The sequence below is a fragment of the Cuculus canorus genome, chromosome 17 (genome assembly GCF_017976375.1).
Source record: "Cuculus canorus isolate bCucCan1 chromosome 17, bCucCan1.pri, whole genome shotgun sequence".
Taxonomy (NCBI): domain Eukaryota; kingdom Metazoa; phylum Chordata; class Aves; order Cuculiformes; family Cuculidae; genus Cuculus; species Cuculus canorus.
In genome coordinates, this window is record NC_071417.1 from 12858174 (window position 1) to 12882478 (window position 24305).

General features: G+C 46.6%; 1 protein-coding gene and 1 long non-coding RNA gene across 2 annotated transcripts in view; both read left to right on the top strand.

Moving 5' to 3' along the window:
- Positions 1 to 8193, top strand: part of LOC128853933 (uncharacterized) — a 70737-nt gene extending 62544 nt beyond the window's left edge. Inside the window, exons 5-7 of the long non-coding RNA XR_008452770.1 lie at positions 608 to 4426; positions 5595 to 6374; positions 7261 to 8193. This is a non-coding gene — a long non-coding RNA (uncharacterized LOC128853933). The remainder of the gene's footprint in view (positions 1 to 607; positions 4427 to 5594; positions 6375 to 7260) is intronic.
- An 851-nt stretch (positions 8194 to 9044) lies between these two features.
- The window catches only part of MED13L (mediator complex subunit 13L), a 162068-nt gene continuing 146807 nt past the window's right edge, over positions 9045 to 24305 (top strand). The window contains exon 1 of the mRNA XM_054082327.1: positions 9045 to 9355. Within this exon, the coding sequence (XP_053938302.1) occupies positions 9284 to 9355 (72 nt within the window). The 5' untranslated portion in view covers positions 9045 to 9283. The remainder of the gene's footprint in view (positions 9356 to 24305) is intronic.

Sequence of the window (24305 nt, forward strand, 5' to 3'; positions counted from 1 at the left end):
TTAAGGATGAAAAAAATTAGATTTGGGGGAAAAGGAGAGGAAAAATCAACAATTTAATAATGCCTATAAGAACCTGAATATGAATGATTGGTGTATGTTTGGTGACATTTTAAGAATTACCCCTCACTCACGAAGAACATGCACACTGGCTGCTAAAGGCATGAAATTCCAAATCTGTTGTCTAGACTTTATCACCTTTTCAGGTTGTGGTAACTCTTTCCATCTATCCATATAGAAGCACTCCAGCCAACGCTTTGACAGCATGGATAGTCTGTTCTTGTCTTCGAAAGCATTATGGTTTCCTTTCTTCCAACAGTGTGTGAAAGTGCTCGCACTAGATTACAATCAAAGCAGCCAAACCACTATAAAGATATGTTACAGTCAGCTCTCACGGAGGTTTTATTTGCTTACAACTTCAGGATCAGGTCCCTGGTACAATTCCATGTCATCAGTATAAAAGCAAAATAACCTGTAATTGAGAGTTATCAACTCTTTTTTTTTTCTAGATCATAATGGTAACATAACATTTTCAATTCAATCTGTTTAGAGGAGGTTGGTTTTTCATTGTTTTTATTTTTTAGTTTGTTCACTGTGCTCCACCTTGCAGGACCACGGTATCCATCAGATGGACTCAAAACTGCAGCTTGGGAAGTGCACAATTTGCAGCAAGAGGAGTAATAACTCCAGAAAAGAAAGAGTGAATATTTGAAGGGCGAAGGTTTGAAAGATAACAGAAGACAAAGAGAGAACTACGTTAGCCCTGGCTCCAATCTGGTGAGCAATCACAGAACATAAGCCATAGATTTTATTAATCTTTTTTTTTTTTTTACATAGAATCATTAAGGCTGGAAAAGCCCTCTAAGCTCATAGAGTCCAAACATCACCCAACCCCACCATGCCTACTAAACCATGTCCCCAAGTGCCACAGCCACACATTTTTTGAATCCCTCCAGGGATGGAACCTTCACCACTACCCTGGGCAGCCTCTGCCAGGGCTTCACTGCTCTTCAGTAAAGACATTTTTCCTCATATCCAATCTAAACCTGCCCTGGCACAACTTGAGGGCATTTCCTCTTGTCCCATTGCTTGTTACTTGGGAGAAGAGCCCAGACCCCACCTCACCACAACCTCCTTTCCAGAAGCTGCAGAGTGTGACGAGGTCTCCCCTCAGCCTCCTCTTCTCCAGGCTGAACAGCGCCAGGTCCCTCAGCTGTTCCTCATAAGAGTTGAACAATACGAATTTTGTAACAGCATGGCTTAAAAACGCACAATAATATCTTAGGACTTAAACCAAAAACTTTACCTTATCTTTTCTCAGCACAGTAGAGCAAAATGATTTTTAGAACATAAAAAACCTTTTGGAGAGATATCCTTAATTTGCCATTTGCCCACACTTCTCCTGCCCTTTGTCTGGAAAGGCCACACTGTCCCTGGTAGATTTTTTTTCCCTTTAATTTTAAGCTGCAAAGTAAACATTGTAAGCTTGGCAGGAGAAGCTTGTATGTATTTCAGAGCAATGTTTTGCAATTCTTGTTTTTACAGCCATAAACACCTTCTAATGCCAGAGGGGAGAAGGACTTTAATCCAGATAAAATATGGTTCTTAAAGACTGAAATCTGCACTCAGGTTTATAGGCCAATTTTAATATTTGAGCTCCTGAGCCAAGAGCTGCACATTCCCTGTGTGCAGCACGGGGTGTTGCCTGACGGGCTGCTTCCAAGGTCAGAGCACATCAGGCTGCTTCGCCCAGCCAGAGTTACCCCACCATCTATTCCAACAAATACACTTGGAGTTTTGTTCTCAGAATGTGTTTGCCAAATATTATTTCCATATTTACTTTGCCTTTTAGCCTTACATCTTTGATTTTTTTTCTCTCTTGTAGTATTTTTATCCTGTATTTTATTTAACACCTTTTAATAAGACGAATTCTTACCAAGCGAGCACAACAACATCTGAAAGATGAAATCTATCTCTTTGATGGTATGAAACCATGACCCAACAGGCCCGTCCTCTGCCTAGAGGGCTAGCAGAGCTTCATGTTAGATTATTAAACCCTTTGGAAACTCGGCTATGTTTATTCATAATGCGAGGTATCTAGCCGACATCACAATCCTTTCCTCTTTTGAGTGCAAAAATAATTTACAATTAAAAGTATTTGCCATTTTGCTCTGCCTGAGCCATGCTCCTTTTTTTATTCCTGACGAGTTTCAGTTGACATTTGCTTCTTTCTCTTTTTCCAAGTAGCTCATTTGCTTTAGAGCTACAAAATATTTAAATGAGAACATACAACCATGTCTCACAGAAACCAACAGGGCGTGCTGGTGCACAAAACTGTTCCCTACCTCCAACTAAAAGCAAACACGCTCCCCACCTCCCTCTGGTAGCTGCCTTTGCAAGATCCTGCTGGCCAGTTCACTCCATGCTGAAACTCCGACCCTTATGCCTGTGGTTCCCAGAGGCCTCTGTCACGCAGAGCATTCGCAGACTTTTTTAACCAAACAAGTGAAAAGTTGCTGCCACAGCAGTAATGTTTGCCTGTCAACGGTCCATCGTACACGGCACTCATGAAGCATTAATTTTGAATCTTGTTTATTAGTCTTTCTAACAACTTTAATTTTTAGCATTACATTTTCTTGAAAGTAACGGTTTGCATTTTGCTCTTTGCTTTGTCCCTACCAGTTGCACCTGAAATATCATCTAACTATCACCATGATGGAGGGAAGAAGCCAGTCTACTTATCTGGTTTTATCCTTCCATCCAAAGCCACCATTCTAGAGACTTTCCGTGTCTTCTCTGGAACTGGTTGCTGGCAGTTTAAGCTTCACACAGCCAAAGCTGGACACCCTTTTTCCTGACTCCCTCACACTGCCTTCATTAGTAAAGGCACCATGCTACTAGTGTTCCTCTTGATAACTAGTCAGGCTCCTTTGACACCTTCCCTTCTTTCACTGCTTGTTCCTCTGCTCATACCACTCTCCACTGCTCTCACTCAGTTTCTGCTGCTACTCCATCCATAACAGTAAAAGATGACCTTTTCTCTTTCCAGACAGTAAAAGCCCTTGTCTAGGCTCCTTGTACCTGCCAGGGTTTTCTTTCTCACCTCCCTTCCATCTTTTACAACCCAGAGAACAAGGAACTATGGAGAAAATTTAATGGCTATAAATTGGACGGGGCAGATTTAGATTAGACATAAGGAGGAATTTCTTCACAATGAGGGTGGTGAGGCCCTGGCCCAGGCTGTCCTGCCCCAGAGGTGTTCAAGGCCAGGCTGGATGGGACCTTGGGCAGCCCGTGGCAGGGGGTGGAACAGGATGGGCTTTAAGGTCCTTTCCAACCCAGACCATTCTATGATTCTAAGATTCTATGATAATTTGTTCATTTTTTCATTACATAGAAGCATGTTCTTTTAACTCATTGTGCAGCTTCACATCTGCTGCACGAATCAGCTCAAATGTCTCATTCCCGTCATTATGACTCACCTATTAACTTGATCTTTTTCTCTTTTCACTTTCATAATGACGTGACCTTCAGTTAATCTAAGTCCTCTACAACAGTTTGCAGGTTTCTTTCAGCATTATCTTGTAGGTGTGAAAACTTCCTCAAATTGGCTGTCTGGGTCATTTATCTTTCCTCAGACTGCTCCTCCATACGTACCATTAGCAAAGTATTGGTATGAGCAGATAAAATAATTGTCAAGGAGTTTCCATTCTTCAGAACTCTCAAGCGGTTTGCTCTAACACTGACCTCTGCCATGGGTGGGCTTTTCTGAACCCCCTAACAATCCTGGCACTGAGCCAGTTGTGCCTTGTGAGGAGCTTCTTCGTGTCTTGGTGACATCAACAGATTCAGTCGACAGAAGGTATTTATTTGTGAAAGGCATTTGCAAACTCTCTGCAGTATAACCGCTGTGGGGTCCAGCATCACAGCCGGCAGCAGCCTACATTTGGTCTTTTTCTCCTCCTGGAAAAAGAAAAGAAGCAGAAGCCCTGTGCTGTCCCAGCAGACTGCGGCTGCTGCTGCGTGTCGAAGGACAGGGCTTAGATCCTTCTGAACGATGGCACTGTAATGATCTCAGCTTCAGCTGGGGAGGTTTGGAGTCATACAGGATGTGCTGGACTTGCTCCTGTGCGCTATACAAAAATCCATGTTATTAATTTTGATTAAAAATATACTTTCTATAGCTATTTTCTGTACTTAAGAGTGGCTGTGAACAGACTGCGTGGATCTGTCTGGCAATATGAATTGATAACGATGGTGAGCAAGGATGACTCATTCAAAGACCGTGGTGTAATCACTAGAAGGACTCAAACCGTGGGCCTGAGGAACGACTTCTCCACAAGCACAGCTATTACTTACCTACAAACTTTTCCTCTTATGTAGAAGAACCTATCTCTTCAGAAAATCAATGTCTTGTTTCGAAACTCAGGTAATTTTTTTATCTTTACTCAGAATAAATAAATTCACACATGTAGCCAGTCCTGTATCTTCATAATATCAAACTTAAAATACTAATTTACAGGCAATTTGTAGGTTATCGGAGGCTTCAAAAAAATTAAAATAACTATTTAGTGTGGACTTAAGGTGTGAAATATTTTTATTATTTTTATGTTAAAATTAGATGCTGTTGATTTCTTTATGCCAGTGAACCAGGTTTTTTTTTGATTTTTTTTTTCTCCCTCATGTCTTCAATCTGTGGAAGTAAAGGTTTCTTGTTTAAAACAAAAATCATAACGTCTTCTTATTTAAAAATGCTTCAACAAAAAAAAAATAATTACTGGATGGATTGAAAAACACTTAAGAAATTAATGCAGCTTCGCTAAAAGTAGACATTGAGTCTACCAGTAACATGTGAAATCAGGCTGTTAATCTAGATTGCAAGAGCATGCAAGAACAAACTGTTTAAATCACAGACAAAGAACTTCTTAAATTCTTTGTTGCTTAGTAATCCTCCATGAACTTAGTAACTGGAGTAGAATTCGTTTAAGAGCAACTCAAGGGCAGAAGGGAAACAAACTTATTTTCTTTGATACTTTTTGCCATATAGAGTAGTTAAAGGCCATTTGCTTGTATTATATTCTTAATTTGGGACTCATACCACTCTCCCTCGCCCCATCCTTCCCACTGCTGGGTATTGTAGGCAGCTGGAGAGGAAAATTTAGAAAACAGTAGAAATTATACCTTATTAAACTAGACACAAGACAACCATTACTTATGCTGCAACAGCTGGAGGTTGTGCTAGCGAATAACCATAATGTCTAACCCAAATGTGTGGAAAAACAGGTTTTACCTAGAAATGAGAACCTTTGACACTGCATCTTTTTGACATGGACAAAACTGGCTGAACTCCACTTCTGCCATCAGCATAAGAAGGGCCGGACTCTCCATACCTGGAGCGCGGAGAGCCCTGCCCAAATCTGGTGCTCAAGTCAGTTGTGTTCCTCCAGTCAATATTCTTTTCCTAAACTGGAGGCTCTTGAAAGTACAATAAAGTGGACATACTTTAAGACAAAATAGACCCAAGCAACTCCTTGACATTCTAGCTTTGCCTTAGCCTCCTGACATCTTTGTTTTCTTCCTCCATGTTTACTTTGAAGCATAAGCAACACCTGCTGGTGAAAAAAACGCCTATGAAACTGCTGAGCCATCCTCCTGGAAGAACAGGTTTGATCATCACTGTGAGCTCTGGGTAAGCTGGTGTAGAAAAGGAGCTTGCCTATCGCTGTTTGGAGTTATTCTGCAAGAGCAGGTAACTGGCTCCTTCCCAGAGTGCCCATCAGCTCCGTAGGGTGAAAACTAAGTGTGACCCAGCTGATCTCCAGCAGCCTGGAAACTCTTTTCTGATTCTGAGAGGTAGTCTTGCAGCTTGCGAGTTAATGCATTGGTGGAATGGATTAAAAGATTCCTGACTCTTGCTAGTAGGGAAACATGGTTATTTTGTTAAAGAAGGAAACCTGATGTAATTGTTCATGTTCATTGATCAAATTTCAAAAAGAAGTAAAAGAAAAGAGGGGATAAAAAATACCCTGAGTTGAGAAACACGTTCTGCTGCATACCATCCGGGGTAATTACACATGAGCAAGTGTCACTCGTCTGTGATAGCTGCAACAATTTCTGGTTTAAGTAACACTATTGTCAGGCAGCAAAGGAGCTTCCCTGGTTCAGTGCGGTGAAGTGAACTATCAGACTGTAATGGTTTCTCTTGTCTACGAACACCAAATATAATATAAAGTCAAGTAACTGGCAATCTACTTCAAGAGATGCCATCTTTTTCAGTTTAAGGACAAAATCAACTTGGCAATGCTGGGACGTGGTCAAGTAGCCTTTCACAAAGGCGAGCAACAACTCTTAAACTTCAGAACATTGACCCATCAGAGGTAATTTAATTACACTAAGAGATTTTTAATTTAAAGAGTAGTTAATGTTTGTAAGAATCCTGAAAAATGGCCAAAGCAGCACAGTGTGAGTATATTAGCATTTCTCCCCATGAAAATGGATCTGAATCATGTGTTAGACCCCACATTTTAATGAGCAAATCAAGCATAATAAGCCACGTCTACTTGGAAGATCCAGGAAAGGAATGCTGGCAACTAGAAATACCATTTGGAGGATAAGCAGCATATGGAAAAACACAAATTCTGCAGTGTCTAATTCCCCACAGTATTGTCAGCTTTCTCTGGGATAAGTAATAACTTCATCCCGAGTTTCAAAATATTTCTATAATAAGAAAACCATTTTTTTCATGATAAAGGAACTCTTTTATTCCAGAAATAGAATGGATGCTCCATCAAAGGGTTTGTTGTACCCTAGGCATCATTTGGGTGTAGGATGGATAACTGGTGCTGCTTTGTATTACAAAGAACTGCTTTATTTTAATGCGGAAGGATGTGTTTTCAGGTTTATGTGTCGCTTGACATATTTCCCAGTATCCGACTGTTCTCTGCTTATAAGAGTTTTTGCCAAAGGGGGAATAATCTGGTTGGAAGCACTCTGCTCTCCCGACCCTGGGCTGCCAGGCGGCAGCGAGCAGTCCCTACACTCCGGCAGTTTGGCCGCTCCATCGGTTTTGCCCATCACCATTTCAGGGCTTTTACAGCCGCCTGGATTCTGCTCAATGAGCTGAAGGAGGCGAAAGTCTCTCCCGAGGATCCAGGCTTGGTTTGGCTGAGTAATAGGTGTGAAAACATAGAAACATCACAGTTGTAGCTGAGCGCAAGTATTTAATTCGTGAGCTTGAAAATGTTTTTTCTCTCACCAACGCAGGCCCAGTCTTTGCAGGACACAGTTCCTGTTTGGAGTGACAGAGAAGGGAACGGGGCGTGATGGATGGGATTTGTCAGGTGGAGAACGCACGTGGTGGGAACACCGGTCGGGGTGGAAATTTTCTCTTGGCCTGGATTCTATTGCTCACTCTGCAGACGCAGTTCCACTCTGCAGCCGCGGTGCCCATTCGTAGCAGAGATTTGTTACCGCGAGGGGAGTGCAAACAAACGCCATCCAGGCACTGGAACAGATGCTAATCTTAATTTATTACAAAGAGAAGTAAATGGCAAAAAAAGATGCCTAAGTAAGATTAAAATCACAATGAGGAAAGCCGCTGCCAGGCATGGCAGGAGGGCTTTTCCCACTGAACTGAATCACTGGGAAAGTGCTCTGTTTCTGCATAGAATCTGCTGTTGAGTTCCGCGAGTCCCGAATGACGCTCATCATTTCGCTTTGTGTCACCCATGGACACCTCTGTCCACAGGGAACATGGGGCCAGCGAACTCGCCCTGCCTGGGATCCAAGGGCCACTGGGGACCCAGGGGATCACTGGGGGGGCACTGGGGACCCAGGGGATCACTGGGGGGGCATTGGAAATCCAGGGGATCATTGTGGGGGTGTCATTGGAGACCCAGGGGATCACTGAGGGGTCACTGGGGGCCCAGGGGATCACTGAGGCTGGAAAAGCCCTCTCTGCTCATCCAGTCCAGCCGCTGAGCCTCGTCCCCGCTGCCACAGCCTCTCCGTTTATTTTAAACAAAGCGTTTCCTATTCGTTCGGGCCGTGCCCGTCCTCTCTTCTCCAGACCGTGGATTATCTCCGTTGCTTTATTTAGGTGTCGGGGGTTCCCCGGTCCCTTTGACGCTTTCCCCGCGCCCAGCGGAGCTGCTCTACGGCCCGGGACGCCCCGAGTCCCGCCCACGGGCGTCCCCGCGCCCCTAGGCCCGCGCGCTCCCACTCTTCGCGCCTCCGAGCCCCGCGCGCCCCCTTCCCGCCCTCGGCCCCGCCCCCTCCCGCGCGCCCCCCCCCGCCCTCGCGCGCCCCCCGTCTCGCGCCGCCCGCGCGCCCCCAGCCCCACCCCACGCGCCTCCGGCCCCGCCCCTCCCCGCGCGCCCCCAGTCCCGCGCGCCCACCCTCGCACGCCCCCAGCCCCGCCCCTCCCCGCGCGCCCCCAGTCCCGCGCGCCCGCCCTCGCGCGCCCCCAGCCCCGCCCCTCCCCGCGCGCCCCCATTCCCCGCGCGCCCTCCAGCCCCGCCTCGCCCCTCGTGCCCCCACCCCGCCCTCGCGCGCCCCCAGCCCCATCGCACGCGCCTCCGGCCCCGCCCCTCCCCGCGCGCCCCCAGCCCCATCGCACGCGCCTCCGACCCCGCCCCTCCCCGCGCGCCCCCAGCCCCGCGTGCCCGCGCTCCGCGCGCTTCCACCCCGCCCTCGCGCGCCGCCCCCCGCCCCCGCGTACCCGCTCCCGCGCGCCCCCCAGCGGCCCGGCGGGCGCGGCGCAGCGGAGGGCGGGCCGGTGTTCGTGGGGCAGCCCCGGCGCCGGGACCCCGCCCGCCGCGGCGCGTCACGTGGGCGGGCGCCGTCCAATGGCGAGGCGCGCGGCGGGGGCCGCCGCCATTGCTGTCAGAGTGCGGGCAGGCGGCGGCGCGGGTGCGCGGAGCGCGGGCAGCGGGGCCGCCGGGCGGAGCGGCGCGGGCGCGGGCAGGGACAGCGCTGCCGCTCGGCGCCGGGACCGCCGCCCGCGGCACCGCCAGCCCCGCGCGGAGCGCTGAACGAGGCGGCGGCGGCGGCGGCGGCGGCGAGAGGAGGAAAACACCGCCCACCCGCAGCCAGCGGCGGCAGCAGCGAGGGGCGCCGGGCGGGGCGGGGAGGGGACACGGCCCGCGACACAGCGCCCCCCCCCGCCGCCCGGCCCGGCCCCAGCGCCGCCCGGGGGGGGCGCGGCAGGCGGGACCCGGCCCCCCCCCCCGCCGAGGGTCCCGGGCCCCGCCCCACGGACCATGCCCCGCCGCGCCCGCCGGGGATCATGACGGCAGCGGGCGGCTGGGTGGCGAACGGGGCCAGCCTGGAGGACTGCCACTCCAACCTCTTCTCGCTGGTGAGTGCCGGGCCAGCCTCCCCGCGGCGCCGCGCCCCGACCCCCCCACCGAGGGGTCCCTCCGTCCTCCCCTCACCCCGAATCGAGGGGTCCCTCCGTCCTTCTCCCCCTCCGAATCGAGGGGTCCCTCCGTCCTCCCCTCACCCCGAATCGAGGGGTCCCTCCGTCCTCCCCTCACCCCGAATCGAGGGGTCCCTCCGTCGTCCACCCCCCCCCCCACGAATCGAGGGGCCCTTTGGCATCCCCCAACCGTGGGAGTCCCTCCGCCCATCCCCGTCAACCGAGGGGTCCCTCTGCCCCTTGGCAATGCCAAGCGCCACTGCAGCAGCAGCGAGCGGCCGTGCTGGGGGCACTGGGAGCCGGAGCCGGCCGTGCTGGGGGCACTGGGAGCCGGAGGTGCTGGGGTGATGGCATCAGAGCCATCTTCCTGCGCTGCCTATCAGCTGCTCTTATAGCAGAGCCTCCTCTCCGCGTCCATCAGACACAGCCGTGTTGGGGTGACTGACTGTTGGCCACAGCCGTGCTGGGGCGATGGCATCAGAGCCAGCTCCCTGCGCTGCCCGTCAGCTGCTCTTACAGCAGGGACTCCTCTCTGTGTACATCGGACGCAGCCGTGTTGGGGTGACGGTGTCAAATGCGACTGTGTTGGTGCAACGGTATGTCGCACCGAGTTGTGTTGGGGTGACGGCATCAGACCCCGCTCGTGGGCCGCCCATCAGCCGCTTTTTCGGCGGGGTCTGCTCTCTGTGTGCATCCGATGCGAGCCGCGTTGGGGTGACGGTGCGTTGGACCCAGCTCCATGGTCAGCCGCTGTTACAGCGGCATCTCCTCTCTGCATACATCAGTCTCGGGGGAAGAGGTAAAAACACCCCCAAACCTCATGATTTTTTTCTTCTCTGGAGAAAAACAGTAGCAGCAAATGTAGTGTAGGTCGCGTAGGTGCTGTCTTACCCATCGTACTGGTAATTGACAACTTCCTACTTGTATTGCGTGGTTCAGTGTTGCAGGAATTACGGTATTGGTTTTGGCAAGCTGCACGTTTGTAGTATGAATTTGAAACGAGAAAACAGTTCTTTTCTGCGTAAGGACAAAGTCATTCGGAAATACCTGTCTTTGTTGTACCTGACACACGTAGAAGCATTATCCCTTCTGGGTGAGCGAGAGGAGTGTTTAATCGCCAGGAGCCTCCTAGTGCTGCCAGGGATCACGTCGGAGGGAAGGAGGGGCTTTTTGTAGTGCATGGTGAGGTATAGTTAAAACAAAAACTTGTCGTGCGAGTTTGGGGATAGTGTGCGTGAGATTTGTTGCGGATCGCCCACCGTCGTATCGGAGCTCGGCCAGGATTGAGGTGGGTGCCCGTGTTCTCCATGACAGAAAGGAAGAGGCTGTTGCTTGCTTTTCAGTAGGAATTAAGGGGAAAAAAGAGAAATGATTAGAAATGCAAACGATCAAGCTCTTTGGTTTTTTTTTTATTCTTTTATTCTTTTTTTATTATTTTCCTTTTTATTGCTGTATGTTTGTTATTTTCCCTCTGTTTTTTCTTTAATGTGCGTATGGGTTTTATTTTGGTCATTTCTATGGACAATCTGGGACAGGAGCTGTGGCCACTTGTGCCGCCAGGGACTGGCCCAGAGGTTTTCCCTGAGAACAAATGCAACTCTTCCTTTGTCTGTACTGAACTGTTACGCTGTGTAAGTTTGTGTCTGCGGTGCTGCTCGAGAACCTTTTCCGATGCTTGGAAGTGTGTGGCAGCACTGCCTGAATCCCCCGCAGGAACTGTGAGGGTGAGTGGATGCGCTGCTCTTGCCCAGCAGGAAAAAGAAAGAGTAAATGAGAGAGGGGACAACTGTATTTGATGGTAAGAGCAGGGCAGGGCGGGGTTTGTCCTTTGCAGAGAGCTGTGGAGCCCTCTCGGATCAACCAGGAACCGAGCAGCCTGTTTGTGAGAAGCATAACTTCTCTCGTGTGTTGCAATCTGCAAATCTGTCACTGGTAAAAATAATGGTTGGCGTTCAATTAGCATAAATTATAAAGTGGAGTTATTTCATCGTTATTGTGGTTTGCGCTCTGTTTTGATTTTCTTCCCCACCTTACTACATTAGGGAAATCATAGAATCACTAGGTTGGAAGGGACCCACCGGGTCATCGAGTCCAACCATAATGTTAAATTTTAAGTGGGGGGTGTATAACATCATCGAAATAAGTTGAGCAAAATTCTTTTGCGAGTGGGTTTAATGGTAATATTAATGAGTTTAATGTGCAACCTTTTAATCTCCCATGTAAATTTGTGGGAGCTATCTGTACGTGTAATATGGAGCTGTGTATTGAACAGTAATGTTTTTATTGTTTTCTGGCTCTACTTGCAAAAAAATTGCAACGAGCAAGTATTATTTAAATATAGCGTATGTACAAATGCAGAGTAACCATTAAGGTCATTTATTTTACATTACATCAGTATTTGCTAGGATTTGTGTGTCAGTGAAAGGTATTGAAAAAGGAAATACTGACTGGAAATACGTGGCCAACACCATTGACCGTGTAGCCTCAAATTGTCTTGTATTTATGGAGTGTTGAAGCTACAGTAGTCTGGGTTACCAACTGCAGAAATTCTTGCTAAGCGTTTACTTTTTCAGTGTGACAGAACAAACCCACGCACGAACTAAACCCACTGCTGGTGGGAGTTCGTTCATTCCTTAGGAGCGAAGTGGGTTAACAAATCTGTTTTTAAACCGAATCTGCTCTTAGAAGTTGGTAATTTTTTTTTCCTCGCCGGCTTTGTTTTGGGTGTGAATCAAGAAGCAGCGCTCTTGACTGGAGAGCTGCAGTCCTGAAATAGTTACGATCTGCCCCGATTCTGTTTGTTTGTGTATAAATAGCATTTCTTCCCACAAACAGTTGTTTTGTGGAAGCAGGAATGCTGTCTCCCCACCCGGTGAAGCCAGAGCCCTGTGGCCAGCCTGGCTGGCTGCGATGTGGCGTTGGGTTGGTTTAACACTTGGTGAGCTCCAGCTCATTGTGCTGCCAGCTGCAGGCGCCTTCGGAGCGCGGGCAGGCACCACTGCTCCTCCAGAATCTGGTTACAGAGAGTGTTTTCTCAAAGCTTCTTAGTGACAGATTCTCTTTTATCGCTTGTCTCCAGGAAGTGTTGAGGTCCCTGGTGTTCCTTGTTGAAAATACTTCACGTGAGGGGAAGGCACAGGCTCGAGAGAAGGTTTTAAAGTTAGTGTTGCATGTCCAGGTGCCCAGGGAGACCTCCGGCTTGCACAGCTGGGTCCCACGGAGCATCCTTCTGCCCCGCTGGACGCAAAGGGCTGCTCTCTGCTTTGTGTGTTCCTCTACATCGAAGCAGGAATCCGGTGCCGAAAATGGGTTAATGTTTGTGTGCTCCGTCAGGCAAAAAACCCACAACCAGCCTACACAAAGAAATTTTACTCTAAATGTAAAGCATTTCTTAGTAAGATGATGTAAGGCGAGTTTGCATATTTGTCATCAGAATACACCTCAGATATAGACTTGTTTCTACTGGCACATGCGGCAGATTAATAGGCTCGTTAACAACACACTTTCTCTCTGAAATCGCTGTTTCCAGCACAGCAGTAGAAGAAATTATATTTATCCTAACTCTATTTTTGCAGTAGCCAAAATGTCTGCTGCTGCTCCTGGAATAAGCAATTGTTAAGGGCCAGTTTATTTAAGTACTAATTAAGAGTTGTCTAATAACTATTTAGAGACAAAATGTTCTGAGGTAATGTGCTTTGTACTAAAACTTCAGACCCAGCTGGCAAAGTCTTCCTGTGAATAATCCTTCATTGTGAGAGTGTCTCACTGAAATTAATTTGGTTTTTCCTGTGAGTAAGGGCTCATCGTGTGATAGTGAGGGCTTGTGTGGAGTATGAGGATGGTTCCTTAGTGGCCTGGCAGTGCTGGGGCAGAAGGCGTGAGTTGGTCCGACAATTGGGATGAAGTTGCGTAACGCTTGCTATGCTGGAGCTGGAAGAAGAGTGCAGCAGAGGGTGTAAGGAATGACCTCAACTTTGGAGTAGCTCTCCTGAGGAAAAAGTGGTTACTGTACGAGTGGGAGTCTTCAGCCTGGAAGAGACAGGGCTGTGTTCTTGGAAAGCGGGACCTGTTTGTAGAGGGCTTTGGAGAAGCTGCTATGGATGATGTCACGAGTCCTTGTTTGAATGTGTTCTTAGAGAAACCAGCTGCCAGGAAGGATCCAGTCTGTAGGAATTGTCTTCGTTCCAGTCCATATTCAAAGGCAGATTCACAAACTGTGAATTGCTGCTGTTAATTTTTCAGCTGGCAAACAGGAACAGAATTTGCTGCCTTCCATCCCTGAGTTTTGTTGTCATTTTCATAGTGAAACTGAAAGGAGTCAAGAAATCTGAGATGGCATTTAAATTATTTTCTTAAAGGTTTTTTATGGCATCAGAAAGCGAAGGTTAGGAATTCAGAGTCTGGTGACGAGGTGCTCTCTGGTGTTGCATAATAGTCAGTAAAGGACTTCATAGTAAAACCAGATCTGTGTTATAGTGAACTACCCAGTAGTCCCCCAAAGGCAGAGCTCCCGGCGGTGGGCTGTTAGTTTGGCGTGTGCAATGTTGCATCACTGCATGGTAGATATCGTCCCTGTTTGGAATTTTACGTAGGTGTGAATTTACATGGATGTATGTTTAAGAAACACGGTTGACCTCTCAAGTTTTCAAGAAGCATTTGATTCTGTAGTTATCTTTATTCGGAATTTTATTAGGTAACAAGATAGAAGTAGAACGATTACCATAGAAAGCTTGCTCACTTCCTGCTAATAAAAGATTATTTCAGGCTTTAAATCACTCAGTGGTAGGTTTTTATTATGTCCTGTCAGAGTACTCGACAGCTTAATGGTATCTGTGAGGGAGTGAGTTTGGAGGAAATAGTCTCAGATTTGCCAGGAGACTGGCACGGAGTGGCGTTGGGTGGGCTTGGCCAGCGCTGGGAGTGGAGCTAAAGACCCCGTGTTGGATAACTGCCTCCTGCTGAGGAGATGGGGCACACAGGAGTGACACTGCAGTTCAGGACAAAGCGTGCTGAAGAATCCCAAGCTGCCCACTAAGAAATATAGGAGTGAGATTTTTCTTGAAATCCTGCTTGTCTACTGAATGTCCACATGTGCTGGGGCTGTGGGTCCTTCTCCAGGGGCTCTGTTATCATTTTGGTGACAATGCGAGTCCTTTGGTCTCTCTTATGAACATCAACACTCTTACAAACATCAGTGCAATTAAGAAAATACTCAAATATTAGGCTGATGTATGAAAAAAAACCCCAAACCTTGGTAACTACATCTTAAGAATAATAATCTTCCCTTACTGTAATGCTGTCTGAAAATACACATTTCTGCATTTTCCTACAAAAGTATTGACATCGTAACCCCAATCCTGAACCCTCCCAGATTCATTTGATCTTGAATTCTTTTTCCCCTTCTGCTTCTGAGAGCTCTTCCTTGCATGAAAGAGAGCAAGGAAGGAACTCTTTAATCCTGCATGTAGGCCTTTCTTCTATTTTTTTCTTCTTGACAATGCAGTTCTTTTGGAAAAGAAAATCTAAAGAAACTGAAATTTTTGAACTTGAGTGAAAAAAAATTGTGCGTATGAGATGCATCTGCTAAATGTGTTAACCTGATTAACTTCACTCACTTGATGGAGAGGGAATTCTTATGGATTTTGTTTTCATTTGTGAATCTCTTTAATTATCCATGAATGTTATGCCTTAGTAAGGGGAGTGTGTGCAGATACACTGATTTTTTTTTTTTTTAAATTAATTTTACACTGTGTCAGGAGTTAAAACATAAGTGCTTCTTTGAAGATTTTGGCTCACCTGATGAGGATGCTGAACCTGTTGCATCCCTGATCCCTGTAGGGAATTGCACCCACATTCCAGTCTCTGCTTCTGCACCCTTAGTTATGGCAGCATCCCCTTATTGGGGTTTGACTAAAGCATCACTGCTCATATCAGCAACGTTACTAAAGATTTTCCTTTACATCCTGGACTGGGACCATGCTGCTATGCTCCTGTGCTCTTCCACTGTCTTTCCTGCTGTTACATCTCAGTCACTGGGCTTCGCTTCCGAAGCCTTCAGACTGTGCCTTCTCTGCCTTTATCTGTTATTCAGCACTGACCGATTCCTCACTCTGCTGTACATCAGGATCATCACATTATAGATGGGCGTATCATCACATTATAGAGCTGCGCAGTACGACCCGCAGGGATGGCAGCCCCGTGATCCCGAGAGTGGCAGCTCGCGCTGTTCCCACTGTGGCTTTGGCTGGTCATGGGATCCTGGCGTTGGTGCGATCACTGTGCTGGACGGCGATGACAGTGTCTGAACAGAAACCACTTTGATAACCTGTAGTAAATTGATCTGCTAAGATGGGGAGGGTTCTTAGCATTTCACTTAGTGAGATGACGCCTACTTTTTAGCATCTCACCACTGTCGGAGCTTTAAGCAGTCTCCTCCGGCTTGTGCTGGGAGCTTTGATTAATTTTGATAAATCTTGACTTGCTCTTCCTACCTCAGTCTAACACTGTTATTTCTCAGGGAGTCGTGTGTGGCTGGATTCACTTTCTGGAGCAGGACTGCAGTAACGCATATGGAAATGTGACTCGAGCTGTTAGAGGCGTTCTCTCTCTTTTGTTTCTTTGAGACAGGAAATTTTATTGTGTGTTGCTGTTGTGTAATGTGCCCCTAGGCAATATTTACATTTATATGGCTGGCACAGATGAGCTTGCACACACACAAAGACTGTGTCCCTATGCTGGGGAGAATATTTAATCAGCTTATGAAAACAGAGAAAAATCAACAGTCTTTGAAAATTAATTTCAATATAAGGTAGACACATTTCTGTATCACTTCTTAATAGGTGCTTACTTCTGCATTCTTTAGTTAGCCGGTGTGATGGAGTAATTTATGGTTACTCTTTATGAAAAGAAAATAATATTAATTACAGAGTAAAAAGTGTGGGTTTTCCCCTCTTTCATTTTTTTTCTTCCTCTCCCTTCACCCTTATCCCATGCCACGGTGACGCCAAAAGGATTCTTATGCTCATGTTTAAGCCTGGATCAGGGAACTGACGGAGTGAAAAACTTTCCCCTCCTCCCTCACCAGCTCTGCACACCCCATATTCCTCGCTCCTCCCACCAGGTTTTGGCAGCAGCAGGGATTGAAGCAAGATCCAAGTGGCTCTATAACCAGGATCCGTGTTGTAGAGAAGGACGTTAAAAGCTTGTTCAGTAAAACTTTATTTAATGCATGTTTTAGCTTTAAAAGAGCTAAAAGTGCCTTGCTGTTGCCTGTTCTTATAGCTCCACGTTTGCCTATAAAATATAACATTTTTTGAGACCAGAGGGTAGAAAACCAAATTCAGAGAAAAACTCTTGTGTACCTCGTGCCCGGGCACTGGCGGCCGCCAGTCCTTTGGCAATGATGCATTTGTAGCTGTCGGCTGTGAGACAGGAGTTTCAAAATGTATTGGTTTGAACATGTAAAACCACGGCGTTTGTCCTTCCTGGAGTCTCTGGTTCACTAGGAAGCTTTCAGATCTGGTCCGGTGTGTCTGCACTCTCTTAGCATCAGGTATTTATGAATCTCAGTTCATGTATGGCCATGAGATTACTGAACTCATAGGCAGTTCTGGGCAAGTTATAAAATCCATTGCAGGCCAGCGATGGGCACAAGGGTAAAACGATGGTGGGCACTGTTGCTGGTGTTCACGGAGCAATTTTGCTTCAATGTGGTGTGCAAAAATGTCCTGGTACTGAGCTCTTAAATACAGTGTTTGTGTAAGGGAAGGAGAGGAGTTGCATTCTCTACCGCACTGTGCCAAAGTTTACTCCGCTCGGTTGCTGCTTCCTCCAGCCCACCCCCTCCTGTTTTTGCTGCCCATGTGTCAGGTGACTTGCTATGGGAAACATCTGATAGGCCATTGTATGATTCTGGTGTTTGACATTTCCTTCCTCCTTCAGTTGAAAAAAAAAAAAATAAAGTTGGGGGAAGAGAGAGGATTCCTTCATTTGTTTGCAGATTCGCTTATAATCTGGCTCTGTTGCTGGTGACATGTTTCTTGTCGTCTTTTTTTCATGTGTTGGACTGCTTTTATGTAAGAGAGGATATTTTTAGTTTGGAAAATGGGCAGTTAGTTTTGATTCTGTGTTTTTGAAGGGAATTCTCAAACCTCTGAGAATGAGGGAGAGATTCTTTGCTTAGCGAGTTGTACATTTGCCTGCTTTGAGTGTTACCTGAGGTGTGCAGCACTCGTTTTCATTGTTATCTCATGTTAGCCTTCTACTCAGAAGTTAAAATAGGATTGATTCGTTTTTGTAAAGTAACTGGCTTAGGTGTTATGGAACTCGGAGGTGCTTTTAGTGCGCTCCATGTCCGTAACCTGACCTGCAGGGTTGGTCACTCCCTAAACCTCGCTTGTTAAAACAACAGGAATGTATTCAATTCCTTCTGCCTTTTGTCTTGGAGATGGCATTTCGCTTCCAGGCATTTTACAGCCTACACTGGTATATGTTCAGTTCTGGCATGGGTAAAATTCATTCTGTGTTTTCCCCATAAAAATACCCAAAACAAATCAACCCCCACCACGTTGTGTTTGTAAATGCTTCTGTCTCTTTGCTTTACTGGGTAGGTACGTTCTCCAAGCACAGGGCTTGCTCTTGACTGGAATCATCCTATGAAGCCTAGATGCCTGCCCATTTAGCGCCTGTTTTCTTGTTCCAGTTGGCTTTTCCGTTTCCCTTTGTGGCTGGTGGTGAGGCTCCAGCAGGACAGCTTCCTGTGTCTTGTACCTGTGTTGGCACACAGACCAGCGTGTGTGGGAGCGCACACCTCTTGAGTCTAAGTCTGAGCTAAGAAGGTGTTCTGCCATCTTTCATTTCCCTTGTGGTTTTGTATCCTGTGTGTTTTTGACTCAAAGGCATCGTTTCAAGTAATGGCTGATCTCAGCCCTTTGGCTTCCAGACATGCTTATTCCGTTATCCTTCTACATCTCTGTCTGATGGACTTGGTTACAGCCCTGACGGTGGAGGAGAGCTGACGTGCCAGGCACCAGTTTGGAACCATGTACTGGGATTTATTATATCAGTTAAAGGACTGGAGATTTGCTAACCAAAGCCATCCACTGCAGTAGAAGGATGTTGATGTAACCCAAAGGTCTTCTCTCAAAAATTTCTTTGTTCGCTTTTTGTTTTATAATGAAACGCTTGAAGAGTTCCTTGCGTTGCTCCTGAGTGACTGCTAGTGGTTTATCGATGGATTGACTCAAGGATGGTGGATCTGGGAGCTGTTTTGAGGTTGATGGTTAAAGCTGCTCCTCGTGTGCTGATAAAGATAGTGGGGATGCCAGTATGGTAGCTGGCTAAATGGAAGGGCATGGGAACGGTGGTGTCGAACCAGAGTACAAGTCCATCAAAGTGGCTGATGCCAGTGGTTGTTTGGCCTGCTGGGTTTAATGAAGTGCTGTATTGGTGCTTGCCTGTGAAGCAGTCCCTGTGTTGTCAGTGACAGCTGCCTGTATGACATGGCTTTTTGTATATGGGATGTCACCTGGAGGCTCATTCCAGCCGCTGCTGTGATTTGTCTGGGAGAAGAAAAGGGAATCCAAAAAGTTAAGCCGCCTCATTTGGGTCTGGGTCTGAGCCTGCGTTCTTCTAACTTAATTTGATGCCTGGAGGACACAGCCAGGAGCTTTTCCCTGGAGACCCTTTCAATTTCCATCTTTCAGATCAAACAGCTTTAATACTGGAATGCTTTTTGTGGTATGGAATATACACTAACTTTCTTGTAACTTTTCTGCTTTCTGGATGTGGTGACACAAGAACTGTGGTTAGTGGTGAGGGTTACAGACCTGCACCTGAATCCTGATGGCCTAACAATTCCTGCTTCGCCTGTTTCCTTCCTAAGAATTTGTATCCTTCTGTTTTGTTTGGCCACCTTGTTTTTGCAGGGGACACCAGGAAGATACTGTTTCTTTTTCAGTATGTCAGTGTGTGCTCATTTTCCTTCCTTCTGCTCTATTTTTAGTCTTGTCTTCTGGTATTTAACCCTGAAATTCTGTGATGGTTGGGATCAGCGGTTTGCGCCTCTCTGTGAGGTTACTCTTTCATGCATGCCACTCAGAACTTCTTTGTCGGTAGCTCCTGCACCTGCCAGAACTGCAGAAATCCCAGCATTAATATTGGAGTCCTTTCAAGTTTTCCACCAGGAAAGATGGTCCTTAGTTGCCACTTCAGATTCCTTTTGGGACCAATTTGACTTTGTTTCTCTGAAACAATCTATAATCTTCCTGGCTGCCTCCCTATCCACGTACCCAGAATCACACTAACTTCTGGGAGAGGGGGTTGTCTCGTTTCTGTCAGCATCGTTTGGTTTTTAGGGAGAGCAGCTCATGGTGTATCTTAGCGGCTCACTTTATTTTAGAAGTACCTTGGTTTTCTGGTTCCCCCTATGGTGATGTAGTGTCTGCAGAGTCCCCAGGTGCAGGAGCCCATCAGGAAGATACCTGATAATAGGATTTTGGTATGGCTAAACCCTTCACTGAGACTGGGTGGAGATAAAGATGACATACAAGTGCCCTGACACTGTTGTTGTCGCAAGCTGCTCCGGAGTAGCAGCATTGAGATAATCTGTTCCAGGGGGTCTGCAGGATGAGGGTGGCGTGGCATGAAGGGATTTATCCAGCAGAAAGTCATTCCGGGCACACATGCTGCGGGCAGTGGTGTTTGCAGTTTCTGGCTGGTTTCAGGAGCAAGTGACAACAACAAAAGTATTTTTTTTTTCATCCTTTGATTTTAGAAGAGTGTCAGTGCCTGACCTTTTTCCTTTCTTTCCCAGCCACTTGACTGCGTGCTTGTTCAGAGAAGGATTAAAGTCCGTAGTGTTGTTCTGTTGGAGATCAGTTGTGTACTAAGAAGAATGGTGCTCAGCTGTGCTGATTATCCGGCTCTCTGAAGCACGGAGCATGGCACAGTTTTCTGTTGGCCATGTGAGGTCCGCGTCAGAAATAGATTATCTTTTTTTTTGTTGTTGTTGTTTGGTTTATGTGTTGTTTTTTCCCATTCTTGAACTTAAAATATGAAAAAATGTCAAGACCTCTATTTGTGCCGTTATTGGGATGTTGGTCTGCCTGATGGAAATGTCCTTTGGAAGCTTAGCTGGGGCTTGTTCGGTGAAGCTGGGCCAGGGCTTGTTCAGTGCAGGATCAGATCTTTTCCTGATGTTCCTCCCTTTTTAAGGGGCAGATGGATGAGCCCTGAGGGAAGGGAACACAAACCATCCCCCTCGTTTATAAATGGATAGGGTAAAGTGGAATGTTAATGTGTAGTTTTAGTAAACGCTCTGATTTCAGGAGGCGACACAGGGCTGAGGTGAGTGGTTTGTTTTGGTTATTTAAACTGAGGGACTTACAGGCCCAGCAGTAAAAGATAGGGGAAGGTCTGTGTGCAGGTGCTTGCTGCTCCGGGTTTCCCGTAGGAAGTTGTGCTCTCCAAATGAGAGTCTATCTCAGAGCGCAGAAACAATAGATCGCTCTGACGAAAGCTGGTTTTGTGGTTAAGCCATCTCCTCTGCTCCTTGGTGTGTTCCTTGCCTGGGTTTAATTCACTTGACGGGGACTCAGGCTGATGTTACCGAATTCCTCGTTTTGGTAGGAGTGGGGGACAGGAGTTCTTGCTGGGGTCGGTGTTTGCCTCCCCCTACACCGGCACACACGCTGGTACACAGTACTTTTCAGCCTTCCTTTGTCCTTCCTGCCCAGGGGTTCTATCAGGATGCCATACATTTTATCTGGTATTTCAAGGGCTGAAGTAGAGCGTGCAGTGATATTTAGTTGCTGTGCAGGGATGATGTAGTGCAATGGAACACTGTAACCAAAACAGATGGTGCTAATCTTGGATCTGTCTGCAGGATCTTATAGCATTTAATTAAAACGGGGGTGTAATTCCCATGACACCTGTAACTGCAGTTTAAATTCTTGGACTACAAACTAAGGGCTTTCTTATGCAGATTTTTACTCCTGTGAGTAGTCCTTAGTATGAGTCTCTAGTGGCTTCAGAATAGCTACTTACTTGAACGAAGCTGAGATGAGACTCTTAATAAAACTGGCAAATATATATATATATATATATATATGTATATAGCATTTACATTTCTTATGTTCCAATGTGAAGCATATATTGTAGACTAAAGATACTTAGCAGCTACCATATTCTACACAGAAGCAAACAAAAATCTAGATTAGAGGAACTGTTTAAATTGCATCTAACTTCAGAGGCTGGTAAATACAGTGTTTTAAGGTAGTCCGAGCAGCTTAGCGTCCTCCCCTTGGTTAATAGGGCATACAATAAAAGCTTGGTCATTTTTATCTTCCCTTTGGTTCACTGGAACGTGTTTGTAGAAGTACCTGACTTAATTGATGAGGAATGGTGTGGTTTGGTTTTCATATTGCCTGCTTCTTTGCTTAAGAGAATTAGAGAAACTTCTTTATGAAGCACCATACGGACCTGAGTTTGTCTGAGGAGCAGCTTTTGGACAGGCATTGGGAGGTGTTTCTATACCTGAATTTGGGTTTGTTTCAGATAGAAGAACTGAGAAAGAGAAAATGATCGGAACAATGCTGTGTTGAAAGCCTTTGGGAAAGTCAGGATTGGAGCTGAGAGAGTGTGATGGGTATCTAGTGCTTTGGCACATAAGACCCTTCAAGCCTTTCCTGTGTATCTTCATCTCCTTTCAAGTATATCCTTCCCATTTTGGAAGTATTAGGTACTGATTTTCTGTGCTCTGAGGCCCGAATCTGCCTTTGCTTTCCTCAGCTTTCTGTATGATATGAATCAGGAAAAATAAAGTGATTATATACTTCTAGCCATTTGTTTTTAATGTAGAGAAGTACAATAATACAGAATCATCCCTGCTTTATGCTTGGTGTGGCCAAATACAAGAATGTCTTGAGCTTTTGATGCTCTGCCTTTTTCTGGTTCTGCTGTGTCTCTGTTCTCATATAATCTTTTGAGGGAGCTTTATGTATTAAAATGTGTGGAATTACTCAAATTTCTGGAGAAGTTAGTTTAGAATTGGTCTGTCCATTTCCTGTACAACATAGCTAGTCCAAAAAACTTTTGATGGAGATGAGGAAAAAAAAAAGAGAAGGTAGAAGGTAAATATTTTTTATTTGTGTTCCATTTGTGAGGACTGCAGAAGAGGAAGAGAGTCACAGTGGCTACACAGCACTAATTAAATCTTCAGGGCTGCTGGTAGTGTGCCAGAATAGAGTTGTGCAGTGTGAACCATTGCTGGGGAATTGTGATTTTAGCAGCCTAGACTGTGCCAGTCTGAATGGAGTGCTGAGAGATCAACAGAAGACCCTGCCTGCCTGTCTGTTATTCTGATTTAAGCCTGAGGGGGGAAAAAACAATCAGAGCTTAGTTTTTATCTTGACTAGGAATTAACAGTTCTGGATGCTGTCCTGGAGTTGAGATGCCTACAGCCCTCAGCTGTTGCAGATAGATGCAAAGGGATCTGCATTTAGGGCAGCAGGCTAATGGTTCTAAGAGAAGACGCTAATTTGGATTCTCTGTCTCGCTGGGTTGCACGTGTGCATAGGGGATATTGGAGGTGTGAATTCGTAGTTTGTTTTTTTGGAAGTGGTTCCACTCTGTAGAGCGTCAGGGTTCAGACAATCACTTTGGTGGAGGGAACCTGCATTTGCCTTCCTCAGAGGGCTCTCTTGACATCTTTCTGTGGCCGTGCTTCTGAACGGAAGCATTGACATGACTGTATTTCTGTTGATGCCCCTTTCTCGGGTGTGCTTTGGGTGTGTTTGGGTGCCTGCATGGAACAGCGAGTTTGATTGCGCTCTTCTACTCTGATAGCTGCTGTTGGATATGTCAGAAACAGAGGCTTTTGTGTCTTGGGAATTTCACTGAAAAATGTTCAATGTTAGTAAAGACTTCGGATAATGCTGTTAGAGACAGTCTTGAGTTCTCCGATTCCTTACAAGCTTGTTCCAGTGCATTTAGAACAGGCACCTTACAAACACTTTATTCTGTGTCCGATTGCAGTTACTGGATTTAGAAAAAGAAAAATTAAAAAGCCCCTCTTACCTGGGAAGTTGGATCCTTCACTGCAGAGTCCTCCAAAACATATGTTTTTTTAGGAATGACAGCACAGATCTCTTGCATAATGCATGATTTGCTCACAATGTTGGTTAATAGTGGGTATTTGTAAGTTCCTTTTTCTGTCGGGCTCTTTTAGTGTTAAGAACACTGTAGCAACCATAACAAGCCAGGACCAGGCATATGGGAAAGGATGCAAGAAACACAGCAGATTACATCACCTGGCAAGGCTTCTGCTTTGTTCTGCATTAATTTCTAGCTAGTGGTGAGTAAAGCAGCATGTTCGCAGTTCTGTCCTCGGGTTGGCAATCTCGATTTCCATCGCAGTGAGCGCTTCAGGCTGCATTAATCCCAGCAGCCGCACGGAACGGAGCAGCTCTGCCCTCCCTGACCTGCTTTGCTGTCCGCTCTCTGGCTGGTGCAGGCGTCTCTGTGGCTATTGAATAAATTGGGGATACTGATCTGAGCAGAGGAAGAAAACGTTTAGTATACTGCTTCTGATTTTCAGTCAGTTCACCTCGATATGAATCTGTGCCAGCAGCAGCCCTGCCATGGAGCGGAAGCAGTGGTGAATTCGGGAGCAGATGAGTGATGCAGGGAAGGCGGTCCTGTCCAGGATTGCTTTTGGCACCAGTACTTGCTTCTGTTGGTTTAGGGTGTAGATTAGCAGCAGCCTCTGTGTGCAAGTGTAATGTTGTGTTTATCTGATTGGAGCTGTCATGGAAAGGGGAGATCCCGCTCCGCCGCAGCTGCGCGCTCTCACTCCTGCTCCGGTGGTTGTATGGCTGCAGGGTGAGCTGTC